At 53.4% G+C, this 18,131-nt stretch overlaps 1 protein-coding gene across 3 annotated transcripts in view; it reads right to left on the bottom strand.

The window, feature by feature from the left end:
* Positions 1-6,832: 6,832 nt before the first annotated feature.
* The window catches only part of TMPRSS13 (transmembrane serine protease 13), a 29,157-nt gene continuing 17,858 nt past the window's right edge, over positions 6,833-18,131 (bottom strand). For 2 of the 3 annotated variants that reach the window (XM_043579455.1, XM_043579456.1), the window contains 8 exons: positions 17,863-17,955; positions 16,786-16,829; positions 15,333-15,495; positions 14,330-14,502; positions 11,315-11,413; positions 9,296-9,438; positions 9,003-9,155; positions 6,833-8,310 (listed from right to left, as the gene is read on the bottom strand). In XM_043579455.1, the coding sequence (XP_043435390.1) occupies positions 8,284-8,310; positions 9,003-9,155; positions 9,296-9,438; positions 11,315-11,413; positions 14,330-14,502; positions 15,333-15,495; positions 16,786-16,829; positions 17,863-17,955 (895 nt within the window). In that variant the 3' untranslated portion in view covers positions 6,833-8,283. The remainder of the gene's footprint in view (positions 8,311-9,002; positions 9,156-9,295; positions 9,439-11,314; positions 11,414-14,329; positions 14,503-15,332; positions 15,496-16,785; positions 16,830-17,862; positions 17,956-18,131) is intronic. The other variant, XM_043579457.1, reaches the window with a different exon arrangement.

An 18,131-nucleotide genomic window follows, 5' to 3' on the forward strand; every position in this document is an offset into this window, starting at 1 on the left:
ATAAACTTAAAAAAAATAGACCAGGCTGGAAAGGGCCAATGAGGGGGCACCATGATAAATGATAGGTATATGTCCTTGACCTCTACCTCCAACCCCAGCATTTAACATGGTTTTTGGTATTAGTAAGTGCTTGTGACAATTTGTTGAATTCCACTGGATTTGGAGCATCTATTACTCAGAACTATTAGAAGGTTTATCAGAGAAGAACCTGATGGAGTACTGATCTCTAGTCCCACCACAAGGCAGATCCCACCCAGACTTCACCGCTGACCTTGAGGGCGTCAGCCATGCTTCCCCAGCGGGGCAGAGTGATTGTGTTTTTCTAACTAGAAGAAGAGCCCTCCCCTGGGATTCAGTAAGCCCAAGAAGTTAAGAAAATGCAAATCCCCGCTGTTCTGTCTCCCACCTACTGAGCTCTTCATTAAACTGCAATTAAATTAACATCTCTCTTCTTCAACAAGACCCAACCTCACCGCATACATAAACTGACTAGACTCCCGCTTCTTTAGATGAGAGATTATTCACTTTTTCCTGAGTGTGGGCGGTGAGAGTCAGATGAAGACATGGTTCCAATAGCATTTCCGGGAAGTAACTATCCAAAGACAATACTCGCAGATTTCCATTTTTTGTCTTCGGCTGTCTAAGGTAGCAGTCCTCAAAGTGTGGGGGTCCCTGAGACGTTTTCAGGGGATCAGCAGGTCAAAACTATTTCCATAATAATACTACGACGTCAGTTGCCTTTTTCACTGTGTTAGCATTTGCACCAATGGTACAAAAGCAATGGTGGGCAAGACCATTCGCTCCTTCTCACGAATCAAGGCAATGACACCAGCTCGTACTTGTAGTCGCTGTTGCCTTCACGATTACACAGTTGCCAGTTTCACTTAGGAACATCGAAGCAGCAGAGATTATTCATGACTCAAATGTATGCATTTGTTGAAATCCTAATCCCCAGTACATGTCTTTTTTAATATTCCGTGTGAAAACAATGAAAGCGGTCCTGCTACACACCGAGATGCTAAGCTCGTTTCGAGAAAGAGCCCTTGTAAGTCTCAGCTGCAGGCTGAACTAGCCACTGTTTTCATGAAACACCATTTTTACTTGAAAGAAGATTGACAAGCTATGACCACTCCAACTTGATAGCTGGCAACCATTTTCTCGAAAATGAGCAAAATGAGACTGTCACCTCAAAGAAAACATCTGACAACATTTGCTACTAATGATATAAACTTACAATTGAAAATTCGGATTGTGGGGGCGCCTGGGTGGCGCAGTCGGTTAGGCGTCCGACTTCAGCCAGGTCACCATCTCGCGGTCCGTGAGTTCGAGTCCCGCGTCAGGCTCTGGGCTGATGGCTCGGAGCCTGGAGCCTGTTTCCGATTCTGTGTCTCCCTCTCTCTCTGCCCCTCCCCTGTTCATGCTCTGTCTCTCTCTGTCCCAAAAATAAATAAACGTTGAAAAAAAAAAATTAAAAAAAAAAAAAAAGAAAATTCGGATTGTGGAAAATGTGGATCCTTCTCCATGACCTTCGCAATCCTTAAAGGCTTTTCTGATGAGATCAGGGGTGATATGGACAGGTACTACTTTTTATATTGTACCAGAATGTATCAACATTTGGGAGACGTTCATAACTCAGAACCAGTATTTTCCAAATGAGCAATGTATGATGTTATCCAATCAGGCATGGGTAAGAGACCCATTGAGAGTGCAACATAGACCAAGAGATTTTAAGATAACCAAGCACGAAACGTTCATTGACAGATTTCAGATTCCACATTGCAACTGACCTTTACAGAACTGCTACTTGTCAAGTTTGTGTCTCGTGTCACAGTAATCACGATCACTTGAAAGGGCTACTAAAATACTCTCACTTTTCCACTCCATATCTGTGTGAGCTCAGATTTTCTTCATATATTTCATCCCAAGTAATATATCACAAAATATTGAATACTGAAGCAAGTATTAGAATCCAGCTAGATTTATTAAGCCAGATATTAAAGAGATTTGCAAAAGTGTAAAACACCTTTTCTTTCTTCTTTAAAAAATAGAGTTAGTTTAACAAAATGATTATTTATGTTAACATGTGATTAAATACTTAGCTACAAGTGCAATGACATAGGTACGGGGTCTGTATACTGAAAACTATAAAACCTAAATGAAAGAAGGCAACGAAAATCTAAAGAAATGGATGACATACCATGTTCATGGTGTGGAAGGCTCAATAGTTAACATGTTAATTCTCTTCAAATGGAGTACAGATTTACCACGATCCCAATAAATATTCCAACAGGATTCTCTGTAGATAGAAACCAGCTGGTTCTAAAACTTGTGTGGAAAAATAAGGAACTAGAATACCCAAAATAATTTTGAAAAAAAAAAAAAACAATTTGGAGGACTCACCCTACCCAACTTTAAGACATACTATAAAGCTCACAGGGTGGTGAACGAACAGACACATAGACCAATGGAATAACATAGAGTCTGGAAATACACCCACACAAATGTGCTCAATTGACTTTCTGACAAAACGAAAAGGCAACTGGATGGGAAAAGTGCAGTCTTCAACAAATGATGCTGTTACAACTGGACGTCCATTCACAAACAAATGAGCCTCAATCTAGACCACAACAGTATCCAAAAGTTAACTCAAAATGGGTCCTAGGTTCAAATAGAAAAGCATAAAACACCAAAATCCTTAAGAGAAAACATCAGAGAAAAATCTTTGAGGGCTTGGATTTGGCAAAGTGGTCTTAGCCCAATCCGAAAAGAAAAAAAATGATAAATCGGGATTCAGCAAACTAAAAACTTTTGCTCTATAAAAACACAATTCAGAAGATGAAGAGACAAGTCACGTAGGGAGAAAATATTTATAAATCACATACCCTACAAGGACTAGTATCTAAAATAGATAAGGAACTCTGAGAATTCAAAGGAAGAAACAAACAATCCAACAAAGAAAGAGGAAGAAGATCTGAACAGACAGATGCTTAACCAAAGAGGATCTTTGGTAACACGTAAAATAGATGCTCGCCATCGTTACTCATTAGGGAAATGCAAATTAAAATGAGATACACCTCCGCACCCATTAAAATGGCTACAATAGGGGCGCCTGGGTGGCTCAGTCGGTTGAGCATCCAACTTCGGCTCAGGTCATGATCTCGCGGTTGGTGAGTCCGAGCCCCGCGCTGGGCTCTGTGCTGATGGCTCAGAGCCTGGAGCCTGCTTCGGACTCTGTGTCTCCCTCTCTCTCTGCCCCTCCCCCACTTGCACTCTGTCTCTCAATAATAAATACACATTAAAAAAAAATTGTAATGGCTACAATAAAAAAATATGGGCAATACCGATTCCTGGGAGGATGAAGAGCAAATGGAACTCATATTTTGCAGGTGGGAAGGCAGGCTGGTACAGGTCCTCTGAAAACAGCCTGGCGGTTTCTTATAAACATACGATCACCATATGACCCGTAGTAATTTATCCTGGGGGAGTGAAAACTTAGGTTACGTGAAAATCTGTACACAATTATTAAAATCTATGCCCACCTTGGTTTCTGCCATGATCTTATCAGGAAGGAATGGCTTTGACTCAAAAGAGAATTTATAGGCCTTTGTGCGATGTTTATAATGGAGACAGGCCTGAACTGTGTCTGTTTATAGGGCTTTGAAAGCTGAAGAGAAGGGAGCGTGAGCCTGACCCAGGGAAGGGGGCGGGAGTCTTGAGAATAGAGGTACAGAGGTACAGAGAGGGGCAGATTTGTGAGCTACTGCCTGTACCTATAAAATCCTCTGAGGGGCACCTAGGTCACATGAGGTCGGCCCGCCCAAGATCACACGGCTAAGTACGTGGCGTGGCTGGAGTTTGTACCCCCGGGTCCCTCGATTCCAACTTCTGGGCTTTTGCCACTAAACCACAGGGTAATCGGGCGGAATTCTAAGAAGATCCCCAGCCCCCTCCTTGTAGGAGAAATGAAGAACTTCTTTCGAGACTCGGGCCTTGGACAGGGGAGGCATCCTGTTATGTCCACATCTCAAGTCCCGCCGGCAGGAACTGAGCCATGGAGGACCAAAGACCGGGCCATACCCTCCCCTTCTCCAAGGACTCATCTAAGAAAATCTCTGTCTGGACAATCCAGGCTGCTTATCTGCAGAGAATGGTCCTCCGTGTTTGGAGTGGACCCGTTGTAAGACCCGTATGAGCTTGCTGCCTGGGCTGGGCAGCAGGTTTCCAAGGAACGGGAAGCCCGGGTCAGGGCAGAGGAGGTAGAGAATGAGCGGCATGCGACTCTTGGAGCCACCCACTCACACTGAGGAGCCATGGAGGCGTCCTGAGGTGACAGTTTATTGTGGCACGGGAGGGCCTCCCAGAAACCATCCACTTGGGACGTGGGTACAAGAGGAGTCAGGGGGCCACCTCCCTTTCATAGTTCCTAATTCATCATGCGTTTCTCTCAGGTTCTAGAAACTGCAGGAGCTAAGCCTCTGGTCACGTGACTGTCCGAGGGGTGTGCCCAGCCTTCTCCGTGGAGCTCTCCCGCCCTGCCCCTCCCACAGCAGGGGCCTGGTGGAGAATGGACAGATACGGCGAGCCAGGCGGCCGAGCCTATGAGGTCACAGCTAGGGGAACCCTAGCCGACTTTGGAAAGCGGCTTTTAAAATCACACAGCTTGGATTCAGGTTCAGCGCCCCCACTCAGTAGCTGTGTAGTTTGGGGAAGCTTATTTGGCTTGCCTTGGCCTTTGCATCCTCATCCATAAAATAGGGATAATAACGATGCCTACCTCACGCTTACAGGAGAGAAGAGACGTCAGGGGCTGAGCACAGCATCTGGCGCATAGCGAACATTCAGCAAGTGCTAGCGTTTAGCATCATTATCCTCTTGATTCTCATTACAAGGAGCTCTCCACATCTTCCAATGTCCCCCCATAGCACATGAGGACATCGGCTGAGCAATTCTGGGAAACAAAAGCCCTTGGGAATCTAACCAAACTCCAGAGGCAGCTGGATGGGCAGCGAGGCTGAGGCTGTAACTGGCTCTGTCCCCAAAGAGAGACTGTCCCACCCCCCGAGACACTCACTTGGCCCCGCCCTCCCTTTCCCAGGGGGAATTCAGCAGGCAATGGAGTTGACAAAGCCGGAGAGCCTGACTGGTACCCGCAGATGCCTGGGAACCAGGCACTGGCCAGAGGACGATGTCACCAGCAACCTCCCCTACCTCCCCATCCGTACACACACGCACCATCTTCCTGGAAATTCTGGACCAATTTGCAAAGTCCCGTCACCCCCTTCCCTGATTTTTATGGCCTCTATAAATGTCCTGGACCTAAGGAACATTTTTTCTTTTCCTTTCAAAAGAAAAGGCCTTTTCTCTACCTTATCTCTCCTCCAACACCCACATCCCTGTAACCCTACAAGTCGCTTCTGTCCTAGGAAGCCAGGCAGAGAAGGAAAAGGGTCTGGTTTCTAAGGCGAAATGAAAATAAATGGCTTACACTTGAACTCTCTGCCACAAGGCCTGGCTGTGACCCATGAACGTCTGGTGGGCGCAGACAGCTGGTTGTCCTCCAACATGAGGGCTTTGCTCTTGCCCGGGGACCGACCGAGGACTGCATATCCCTGTCCCTCTTCACCTGGGGGGTGCCTACATGTCGACACCCACAAAATGGGGGCGAAATTGACACACATCGCTGCTGGCCCAGAGCATCCTCTTCTCTCTCCTCTCTCCCGTGGCCAGAAGCAGGTGACAAAATCACGAGGTAGAAAGAATCTGAGCCCCTGAAAAATAATGCGGGAGGAAGCCACCCACCGATCAGACACCCTCCCTGGAAGTTTAGACCGATGAGAAATAACCTTTGGGTTAAGCCACTGAGGTTGTGGGGAGCTGTGGGATCTACGGGGGTAGCTGCGTTACCCCCACTGCTGGCACACTAAGCCTGGTGGCTGCCCCTCCCCCACGCCTTTTTGTCGGATGGAGCGAGAAAAAAATGGAAGGACGGACTTCCCCTCACGTTGGTATGAGAGAGTAAAGAAGACACATCTGGGGCACCTGGGTGGCTCAGTCGGTGAAGCATCTAACTCTTGATTTCAGTTCAGATCATGTGCGATCAAGCCCCACGTCGGGCTCTGCATTGACAGCGTGGAGCCTACTTGGGATTCTCTCTCCCTTCCCCGCCCCCCCCCCCACCCCGCCACTCACCCACTCAGCTACTGGCCACTCATCAGCGGGACCACAATGACGGAGGTCAGTATATCAGATGCAGGAAAAGTAGGTGCACAGCTAGGAGGGATAGATCTTCCAGAAGCCAGTGGGACCAGCTATCTGAGTGTCTTGGAAATAATGGAGTAGGCTTTGGGGCTTTCTGGTAAACATGCCTCTTGCTGGGCTGACAAAGGCAGAGGCAGAGAAAGAGGAAGAAGGGAAAAAGGAAAAAGGACGAGCACTGGTTTGTCCTTCGTCCACCCCATCTGCTTTTCTGTGAAGGTTTACCTACTTTTTAAGATTCATTTCAAACCTCACCTCCTCCGTGAAGCCCTCCCTGACCTCTCTAGGTGCAACTGGGAGCTTCCAAGCATGGCGTCCACGCTCATCCACCTTCCACCGGGTCACACCCAAGAGTTCCTGAGGACACTGTCATCATCTTTGTACTCCGGGGGCCTGGCGTGGGTACCCAGGACAGAGGAGGTGCTGATATGGTGGGGAGGTGGCCGGCTGGCTAAATATATATGCAGAATCCACAGCAGAGGAACCCAAACTAAGAACCCAAACTGAGGCTCCCTGGGCACTGGTTGGGGAATCTCAATTTTCTACGTAGGGGATCCCTAGAACATCCAATAAGACATTTTTCGGGTCACACAACTTTTATTGCTGAAAACCATTGCTGGGGATGCCGTGGACATGAACGTTGCCCTCCCGGACCCCCGGCCTCGATACCATGCAACCAGCCCCCTGGGGCTCTGCCCAGCCTTGCTCTTCCTGGGCGGTCTAGCCCCCAGACAGCCACCTGCGTGAGCTGGGCTGGGCTGCCCTGCTTGGACCCTGCCTCTGGGAGTCCCAGGAAAGTGAGGAGAACTGGACGGGCCAGGAAAGGCTGAGGGAGGCCCAGACCTCGAGCTGACACGGAGGCCAGGCACACTGACAACTTACAGGAGCACAGCAACTCAGATCCTTCACGACGGCTATCTGGAGGGCCTGGGGACAGTGTCCACCCTCTCTCCACGGCAGCGTTCGTGTCCGTGCTGTTTCTGAAGCAGCTGAGAAACTGAAAGGCGGAGGGGCTGAGAGAAACTGGCAGGTCCGGGACAGCGCTGGGTATGAGAGGTGTCTGTCCACCCGGACTGTCCCCGGGCTCCGACGCCCACGGAGAAGCAGCAGCAGCCATGTCTTCACACCCTGGGTGTAGCCCTTGGACGCAGCGACAGTCGTGGCTCTCTGTGATGGCCTGCCCGCCAGCCCACGCGAGGACGCTCTTCCCTAAGCGCCCCGAAGGGGCTCCTTCCTCGGGTCCCTGGATGTCAGGAACACTCAGCAAGACTCTGGAATGGTACAGCCCCCAAGAGTCTCTTGGAGTGTTTGGGGTGATGGATGTTAGCTCTTCAGGCTCCTGGAAGTTTTGGAGAATCTTTAAAAACACATCCAGTTCCATTTCTTGAATATAAAAATACAATAAAAATCTGCGCCAGTAGCCTGTGACCACACACGGCCAGCTGTCAGCCTGGGCAGCCACCGCTCAGTCAGCCCTCCACACCCAGGGCACCCGCAGGAGGCCTGAGAAAGGGCAGGATGCTTGTAATGCCGCGGGGGGGCACCTTCCCGCCGGGGACGGCCCCGGTACTCCGACAACACCCGCAATCCATCCCAGGACGGCGGCGATGCTGGTGGCTTCTCAGTCTGGGCTAGTCTCTGAGCCAGGGTCCGAGGAGCAGGAATTTCTGATGTGATCTTCTAGGCCCTTCCTCTGGGCGCTGTCTGGGCTCAACCTCCTCCATCCGTGACGGACGCCCTTACAGGAAGGTCCACAGCGCCCAAACTGTTATCTCCAGGTGCTTTCCAGCCTGGGGTTTGGAAAGGGCTGACAGCTCTCCTGGTTTCTGGAAAACCTTGGGAGAGCAACCACACACACACACACACACACACACACACACGTGCACTTTCACAGAGGCAGTAGACAGCGTAGGTGGGAGTGACGCAGGTGCCTCGGAACCTTTGGCCCAGATGACACTGCAAATGGCCCAGTCACTTTGGCCAGAGTCTTTATGCAGCCAGGGCTGTGAGGTGGGACAGGACAGCTGCTTAGGATTTCCGGAAGCGCACCTCACTCTGAGGAAGAGAACAAGGGAGAAGAGGGTGAGGGTGGGCCAGGAATACAGAGGCCGAAGGTGGGGGTCCAGAGCCTAAAATCCAGTCCAGCTGTCACTGGGCACTGTTCCTCGGAGACAAGCAGCAACGAGGAACCATGGAAGCAGAGAGACCGACCGGACTGGATTTCCAGAGTGGCCCACCCAAGCTCTCTGTTCTGCCCTCGCTCTGGCAGAGGAAGGAGAGGGGAGCACGGAGCTCCTGCTTTACAGCCAAGACAGGAGGCTCAGGGAAGGTAGGGGCTGAGCAGGGGCAGCAGAGGAGGAGGTAAATCTCCCTCCTCCCCCATCTCCACGAGACTAACTTCCTGCCAAGGAGGGAGGCCGCCTGCACACGCCCCTCCAGCGGGCTGTGTGAACTCACACCTTGGCCATCCCGGGGGGGGGGAGGACGGTGCTCCCGGGGCCGGCACCCAGCCTGGGCCCACCCCTTTTCAACCCTTCAGGGGAAAGAATCTGAGGGACAGAAACACGGGCAGCTGGGGTCGGCCTACCATTCGACTGCTGTCCTGCCCCAGTCTTCTGAACACCCCAAGCACAAGGGGGTGAGGGGAACTCTGCCGAGCCCCTGGGGAAAGCCCAGGCCCTCTTGCAGGCACCCCACCTTTGGGAGCTCCCAGCCTGCCCCGCGCAGCACCCCCTGCAGGCTCTCACCTCCATCTCGCTGTAGATCCAGGGGAGGACTTCTGTCACTTTGGTATACACACCGGGCTTGTTCCTCTGGCCACAGCCTGTGCCCCAGCTAGTGACTCCTGCCAGGTACCAGCGACTGTTCTGCTCACAGACCAGGGGCCCCCCGCTGTCTCCCTACAGGGGGTGGGGGGGGGCGGGGAGGAGGGAGCACACATTATCAGCAGGGGACGGGAGGTGGTCCTTGAGCAAGCAACAGTGGGCACCAGATTCTCACTCCAAACCCAACACCCCAGCCTTCTCCCAGGCAGCCTCACCTGGCAGGAGTCTCTGCCTCCCCGAAGGTCCCCAGCACACATCATCCTTGGGGTAAGGTAACTGTCATAGACCAAGAAGTCATTGCATTTCTTAAAGTCAATGAGGTTGACCTGCACCTCCCGGAGGAAGGGGGATGTCTTCTCTTCAGTGGAGTCGAGGAAAGAGAAGATGGGAAAGAGTGAGACTTCCGGCAGCTTCCCGGCCTTCTAGCCGCTCACCCCACGACCCGGACTCCCAGCTTCCCGGAAGCGGAGGGCACCACTCCCACGGCTGGCCCCCCAGCACGTACGGACGCACACACACTCCCACACACTTAACAGAGACATACACGTCCGTACACGTTCAAACTCACAGCCCACGAGGCTGCCTGCACGCTGCACGGCGCCTTTCTGTACTCAAAGCGCCATCAGATCCACCATTTCATTTGGTTTTCAGGAACTAGGTGCCCGGAAGGGGCGCAATGAATCCGTTTACAGTTGGAGAAACTCGTGGCCGAAGTTGCGACGTGCCCACGGTCACACGGCTGGTCAGTTCTGGGGCCGAGATCAGGACCGGGCTGCTCCCGGGCCGGTCACCGCTCCGTCACACTGAGCAAGGGAACAGCGGCCCTGCCCCCAGCAGCTAGCCAGAGTCTAACAGTGAGGCCAGCCAGGCGCTCTCGGGCCAAACATCGGAGCCGACATCGGACGAGGCCACTCCGTCCGTGATGGCGGGGAAGCCACCTTACTCTTGTTTGAGCATAAACGAAACTTAAGGGAGGTTACTGCGCAAACCACAAAAATACCAAATATCCCTTCTCCCAGCCAGTAGGAGTGGCTACCGTTTATTCACCCATCAGAGCTTTCGACTCAGTTTATTCTTAACTCCTAGAGGAGACTATTAAGATACCCAATCGTGGAATTACTCCTGCTTCCTGAAAGCATCCAGTCTGGACAAGTGCTCCGCTTCTCTGAACCTGCATCCCCAAACCACCCAGGTCCTATGATAAGTCCTGTCTAGCACTCTGTTAGTAAGACTTTCACGGTTCTCCGTGGTACACGTCCCCCCCTCAGTGCAGTAAGCAAGGAACCCAAGGTGTTCTCAACTACGGAGGGTTTCCAGGTGGGCTTGGCTGGAGGGCACTGTCACACCAACCGCTTTGACATACACGTGGGGATATACACCCCCACCTTGGGTTGGTTTACAGGCTTTTACTTTGGAACGCTCTGCGCAAAGCTGTTTAGGGGGACGCAGGCACCTGGTGTGGTCTGCAGCGATGGAAGGATCTGAGCCACGAAGTCTACGTGGTCTGAACACAGGCAGCACAGTGTTGTCAGTCCTGGAAATAGTCTTTCTTTTCTCGTAAGGTATGGGAATGAAACGCTGGTGCCTCCTCACCGGGAGGTGGCACCTAAGAGTTCGGAGGCAATAAATGTCCAGGCCCTCATGTACGGACCTGTGTACAAACACGTCTTGTGTCTACGTACAGGAGAGCTTTCTGAACTTCCGTAGCCGTATGCAAAAGTAGCTGAGGTTAGTGAAGCCTGTGCCAACAGCTGGGATTTTTTTCACTCGTACATTTGGGACTTCTCCTTTCGGTTGACTAACGCTGCCCGTGCCAAGACAACCTTTTTTTTCTTTTTTTCACTTTTAAAAAGAGGCAGGAGAACCGTGTTCTAGACTCAGTTCTGTCTGTTGGAAAGTACCGGGGTGACGGTGGGCAAGTGACTTAGCCCCGGAGGTCTTCGGTTTCCTCATGTGTAAGATGGGGAGATTGGGTCGAGGGTGGACTTCGCGAGATTAAAAGTTTCTGTTACGGGCTACCAGACAGTCCGCTATGTGTGGGAGTGAGGTGAACATGCAGACATCCACACCCAGGCCCATGAATCCCTAATGCCCAAACCCTCATCTAGATAGGCCCCCCTCTATATACCCCAACACATCACCTCCACCCACTCCATACAGATGCACACACACACACACACACACACACACACACATGCACGCACACACATACCCCAGCATCTCTGGCCCCTCACCATCTGTCTCCTTGGTCTTGCCAAAGCCTGTGATCCAGCAGGTCTCATTGAGGCTGAAGGTCTGTCCATGCATAGGGAGGCAGGCAGGGTGGACACGAGCTGCAAGGAGACCTCAAGACATCAGTGCGGGGACAAGGCCGGAGATTTTGGTTGGGAGGGTAGCTCAAAGGGACGGGAGTCCCAGTGTCCTAGGACCCTCCTCCTTGCCCCCAGACTGGTTCTGAATCTTCTGGGCCCTTGAACTGACCAGGCAAGAAACTCAGTCACTTCATCTTGACCCTCCAGCCTGTAAAGGGTACTACCAGAGTCCCTCAAGCATTCTGATTTCAGTGGGTGCCCTGTGGACAGAAGCATAGGCCTTGGAAGCTCCCCTGTGCCAAGCCGATCCTGGGTGGCCACACATCTCTCCCTTCTTAGAGCGGCTTTCCTGGCTGAGCCTCCTCCGTGCCCGTCCATCAGAGCAAAGAGCAGCCACAGGCTAAGTTCCAGGCATTCTCACCATGGCATCTCAGTGATGTGTCCCGCCTGGTCTGGGGAGAGCACCCACTGGTGGGTCAGGGCCTGAGGCACTCCCTCCAGGTCAGACAACCTCTCCAGGCGGGAAGAGCACAGCCCTAGAGGCACAGACCACAAAACCACTGCTCACTTGCTCCCGTGCTCAGAAACATCTAGAAGGTGTTGTTGGAGATCACTTCACAAGCTCTCTCCGAGGACTGGCGTCCTTAGATAGACCAGGGCATGGACCACCAAACCCCAACTTGCAAGAGGAAATTCTCAGGTGATAGAATGTTTGCAGTGTCCTCAATTGTTTGTTACGCTCACTGCAGCCTCCTGCATCTGGAACAGTGCCCGACACGTGCAACGTGCTCAACAAACAGAGCAAGGAAGAAAGGAAGGACAGACACAGAGGAAGGGAGGGCGGGAGTGAGAATCAATGCTAGATTCTTCCATAAAGTGGGCTTTAAGTTTTGGTGTCTAACACGTTCGTCTGCTGGAGAGTAAACAAACAAAAAATAAATGAGGGTTAAAAAAAAAAAGGCGGAGGGAGCGCCTGGGTGGCTCAGTCGGTTAAGCGTCTGACTTTGGCTCAGGTCATGATCCCGAGGCTGGTGAGTTCGAGCCCTGTGTCAGGCTCAGTGCTGACAGCTCAGTGCGGACAGACTCAACTTGGGATTCTGTGTCCCCCTCTCTCTCTGCTCCTCCCCCGCTCATGCTCTGTCCCTCTCTCTCTCTCAAAAATAAACATTAAAAAAAATTTAATAAAAAAAAAAATAAATGAGGGAATGGCATCAATAATTAACCAAAAAAAGCAAAACCTCATTTCTTAAAATATGCTCATTTTTTAAGATGTAGGGTCTTAAAAACATGTCACACTGTTATACATCCCGCTCGTTTTTATGGGGGGATTGCATGTATCAGTGAGTTTTTGTAAGTTTTCACCGATAGTACCGTGACTTCAAGGTGCTAGGCCTGCCGAAGGAGTTGAAGAAAACCTGCCTGATTTCTAAACCCAAACTCAGGGCACATGGTCTGACCAGAGGACTACATAAATCTAAGCTGTGCTTCTCAGACTACACGTGTGCTTCCTGCCCAGGGGCCTATCGGAGTCTGGAGAGGGGCCTGCCACAGTCTGAAAAGCACGTGAGATATCGTAATACCTTTCATTTGGTTTTACAAATTACTTAATTTGATTTGGAATTCCAAGTAACATTTAAGGGGGGTTGGGGTGGTTGGAGATCTGGAAGCTTAGCCAAATGGAGTCTGGGTTCGGCAAGGTTGGAAAGGCCTATCCTGGTCCTGTAGACCTGACTGCCCCCCTTTTGGGTGGGCGTGAGGGGCAGGGCAGGGCGGGGGCAGAGGAATGCCCCCTCACCTCGCAGTCCCAGGCTCCACAAACAAGGCTGGAGGACAGGAAGAGGGCAGGGAGGGCTTGCCCGCTGGGTGGCTGGGTGGTGTGGCTCTGGACCGGCCCCACCCAACTGAGCTCTGCTGTGGTTTCCTCCTCCTCACCCCACTCTGATGAGCCAGTGTCTGAGTCATGACCGATACCACCTCTGTAATTAATGTGCCAAGAAAGACCAGCTCACGGGCTCAGAGCACGAGAAAGGCAGGACTAACCAGAGAGCCCTCGGAGGCTTCTGGAGAGCCTGATGCACTCAGCTATCCTTCAAGGAAGCCCCATCTGTGCCACCGTGGCTCCCCCAGCCGTCCTCATCATCACGTCATCGGCCTCTGGGGACTGTCTGTGTGGGTCACCCATTGTTCGATTTGAATAGAACTGAATTGCAACTGTGCAGCCTGTTACCTAGCAGCAGACACACAGTAAGTACTTGGTAAGTTTGCACAGGAGAGAGTGAATTAATGAATGAAGCCTCCTTTGATCTCCTGACAACTCCGAGCATGTCCTTCCTCTAGTCAACCCCGTGGCAATCCACTTTTGGAATGTGTTCTCCACGGCTGTCATAGCAATCGGCCCGCGGAGAGCCCAGGGCAAACGGCATTGCTGGGGAGGGGGACCCTCCTGGATCCAGTCCCGGAGCGGCCACTTACTACTTCATTGCCTTGGGTAATCTTCTCTCTGGAAAGTTCCATCTCCTCAAAGGTAAACCGAAGCTAGCAAGAGTACCTGCTCTACAGGACTGGCTGTGAAGAGTGTAGTGTTACCGCAGATGTAAAACGCCTACCACGGTGCCCAGCCCCTAGTAAGTGCTCAATAAAGACACATGAAACAATTCGATCTATGTACTTGGATTGAGACCAGTATCCAAGCCTTGTCTCTGTCACCAGCTTGCGATGCGAGATGTGTCATTTGGGACAACCTTATTTCTAGCCTCTGGGCCTCAGTTTCCTCAATGGTAAAGTAGAGGTGTTGCAATAAATGACCCCTAAGAGCCTTTGACCGCCACCGTGCTGAGACTCGGGAACCCCAAAAGGGGTGCACGGAGGCCACAAGGCTGGGCCCTGAGGGTCGCCTGGAGGAGCCGGGGTGGGTGTGGCCGGTGTCGATCCACTCACCAGACAGGGTCAGGGGCTTGGAGAGCCGCATGAGGGCAATATCATAGTCGTCCTCCTCGTCCGTGTAGTTGCCATTGATGATGATCTGGGAGATGGAGGCCGCCACAGGCAGCTGGAGCAGGTTGCTGGTACCCGCGTAGACCTTCCAGCCCTCCAGGATCTTCTCCCGCGTCCTGCAGGAGCCACAAGAGACCGTGGTCTGGTGGAGCCCAGTGGCAGCACCTGCTACACCCAGGGAGCCGCGGCCGTGGCTGCAGCTTACAGGCAGGAGGATGGACGAAATGACCTCTAAGGGGAGCCGTCTATCCCAGCCCAGGGCTCCAAAACAATCCCCTGCCTCCACAAGCCCCTCGTGAACCGGCCACTCTGCACCTCCCAGTAATAAAGAGAGGGCACGGGCACAACCTGTGAGCCTCTACCCCCACCGCCTCCTCGTCATGCCACCAAGTTTCCTACAAGGTGGACAGGCCACACCTCGGCACAAATGGATCTGCCAGAGACTCACTCGCGACTGGGGAAGCCAGCGCCCGCCCCCCGCAAGGCCCTTTCCCGCTCACCGGCTCAAAGGGACAAGCCTGGCTGGTGACGGTCAGAAGCCGACTGTTCCACCCTCCCTACGATCCCCATCCCTCACTTCCCGGATCTGCGTTCCCGATTCCTCGGGCTCCCCTCCTGTAAGTTCCTGCTGCAGAAAGCAGAGACCTCTTCAGGGGCAGGTTCCCAAGCCCTTATGTAGGCCCGCCTCACCCTCCCTTCGGGGTCATCACGGTTCTTTTCTCATTCTGGGCCGAGCTCGGAACCAGAAGCCCCAACTCACACTCCCCAGGACCAAATCGCAACCTCAAACCACGGCCCCGGCCGCACCAGTGGCGCCTGCCCTCGGGGGCCGGGTCACAGCCCAAACCCTCCTCTGCTGACCGACAAGTGAGTCTGCCATCGGGCCCTCCTGGTGATCCCCAACCCGGGAGGCACGGCGTCAGCCCCCCCCCCTCCGGGTACTTACACAAAGAAGCAGTGAGCGGCGGTGAGCACCCACTGGGCGTCGATCAGCGTGCCCCCGCAGATGTGCGTGGTGCCATACTGCAGACTCACTTGCCAAGGCCACTTGCTCTCTGGGGCCAGCGCCCCTCCCACGATCCGCCCGGTCATGGCCCTCAGTCCACAGTCTGGGAAGAGGCAGAAGAGACAAACCGGGACCTCTGCTGTCCTCAGAGCCGCCACCGTGCTCCCTGGATCCAGGGCAGGCTCGGGCAGCCTCATCCTGAGGGCACCCACCCGCCCACGGACACTGCTTTGCTCACTTCATCTGATGTGGCTCGGCTGCTTCCTGCCAAAGCAGAGCAGTAGGTCAGACTTCTGGGATCACCCAGCACGAAGTTGCATCCTAGGCAGGTTCCTCTTTCCTGCCACTCATTCCTTCTCTCCTTGGCAAAGGCTTACTAAGTGCCTGAAGCTTTGGGCACCGTGCCAAACATCGAGGTGGTGACGGTGAACCCCAAGGCTGCTATCAGGAGGTCGGGGAAGCAGAGCAAGTCTGACATGACCCTGAATTGATGGGGATGGTGACAGGGACCTCTATCATTTGCAGACAAAGGAGACATGAACTTTCCCTGATGTGCGGGTGGGTCTGTGCCCACATGGCTCCCCAGTGGGTCATTCAGGGCTACTGGGGACCCTGTATGGATCCCAAGGGAACATTTCCAGAAGGAGTGAATCGTGCCCCCAAAATTGTGGACAAGGAGGGCAGTCCCCAAGTGTGTTCAGACACGTGTCCTTTTTTCTTCGAAAGGGGACAGAGTGAAGGACCAGCAGCGATCGGAGGGGGTGGGCACTCCGTCTGTAGTCCCCGTGCCTGCCTGCCCCGGGGAGCATCCCTACCTGGTCATTACAGAGAACACAGCACTTGTGGGCTGATTCATGGCTTGGGGTTTGGGGTCAGACCCGAGGTTGGATACTGACTCCCCACCTACCAGCGGTCTGCATTAAGCAAGGCAAACATTTCGGCCTCTTATCAACGAGCGGACAGTAATGGCATCTGCCCCGTGAGAATCCCATGCAATCGTGTGTATCAAGAGCCCGGTGCCTTACGGCACAGACGGTACTCAGTAAATGTTGGCCCTAGATCTAGTTCCGCGTCTACTGATACGGGAGCTTTAAGCTGGTCCAGACTGGCTCTCCCAGTCCTTCCCACCACCCGGAATCCATGAGATTTGAATGGCTTCCCTTGTAGGAACAAGGTTGCTGAGCTGGGCAGAGTCAGAAGGGCAAATGCCACCCTGAGACTGTCTCAGTGCCTTACGGGGCCCCCAGCCCTGAAGCAGTCCTGCTAGTTAAGACCGTCTTCCTGGCTTGGACCCCCAGGGCTGACCATCGCCCCCAGAGAGGTCCCACCCCTCTGCTCCCTGACTCCCCCCCCACACAGGCCACACAGTCCAGGAGGAAGAGCATCTTCTTACGGGAACACTGGAGAGAGACATACTGCTGGGAAGGGCATTCAGACCTGCAGGAAGAGACGCAGAAGATGTGAAAAGGGCACATTAAACACCTCCTCCAGGAAGCCTTCCCTGGTTGACTCTGAGTTCCTATCCCGTCTCCTTTGCATCGGAGAGAGATTCTGATGTCCCTCCCAGAGAGACAGATCTTTCTAGTGCTTTCTCCAGGAATGGGGATGGCTCAGTGCAAACCATCCCCACTCTTGTCCCCACCCCCACCCCCCGTTTTCTTATGGTAGATGGCACACATTTGCATAGATCCATGTCCTCTGAACTCATGACTTCATTGTCCCAGCATCTTTCCACAGCTGAACAGGTGGCCTGACCCTCCTCTGACAGTTCCTCAATGCTCTGCCGGCCCCGCAGCACGCAAAACACCTACACAAAGCAGGCATCCAGGGTACGGCTGATTCACTTCCCTTCCTTCCCCCGCCCCCCCCCCCGCCCTCCCCATCCCTTTTGCTCTGGAAGTCTTGTTTCTTCTTTCCCCTCCCCAGGGTAAACACTGCTAGCTGCTGGAGCCTCCCCTTGAGTGGGGAGTGGGGTTGCGACAAGGGCGGGGCCACAGTGCAAAGATGACAGAGGGCAAGGCCCAGGAGGGGGCCAGTGCTTGGCAGTGGGGCCTCCCTGTCCCTGACCACAGGCACCCGGCACTCCTGCTCCTGCTCCCTACCCTGCACCTGCTCACCCCCGTGACGTTTCTCCCCCCCACCCCGCCCACCCCAAGCCCCCTCCCTGCAGCAGCTTCCAGCTCAAACACCTGGCTGCCTGGTGGCCCCAGGGTTCACTCGCGGTCTCCGGCAACCGGATAAACTCTGTGCCACCCCTGACCTTGAGGTGCTCTCGGCACCGAGCTTCAATCAGGACTTTCAAGTCGGGAGACAGGTGGCAACTGAGGACTGTTTCTGGGATGCTCCTGACATTCGCGATGGGTTCCCGGAGGCTGGGTCCCAGAAAGGCCAAAGGAGAGGGGGTCCCCGACTCAAAGCGCTCCGCCGTTTCCCTGCGCACAGGCGGGCAGCCTGGCCTGCCCCACCGCACCTGTAGAGGCTTTCCTGGAGGGTAGAGTTGTATGTGGAGATTGAGAGGCTGCTGGTGAGATCCCCGTGGGCCACCTCGGTTGTCCGGTAAGCACTGTAAGGGAGGGGACGGAAAGAAGAATGAGCCCCCCTTGAGACAGCCCGCACCCTTCCCGGTCCCCGGGCATGTGTTAGAGTCCTGCTGGGAGAGGCCAGAGGCGGCTAAGGCCCAATAGTCCCCACTATTGGGCCACCACTGTCCACTAGCCCTGTGCACCAGCCCAGTGGTTT

The sequence above is a fragment of the Prionailurus bengalensis genome, chromosome D1 (genome assembly GCF_016509475.1).
Source record: "Prionailurus bengalensis isolate Pbe53 chromosome D1, Fcat_Pben_1.1_paternal_pri, whole genome shotgun sequence".
Taxonomy (NCBI): Eukaryota; Metazoa; Chordata; class Mammalia; order Carnivora; family Felidae; genus Prionailurus; species Prionailurus bengalensis.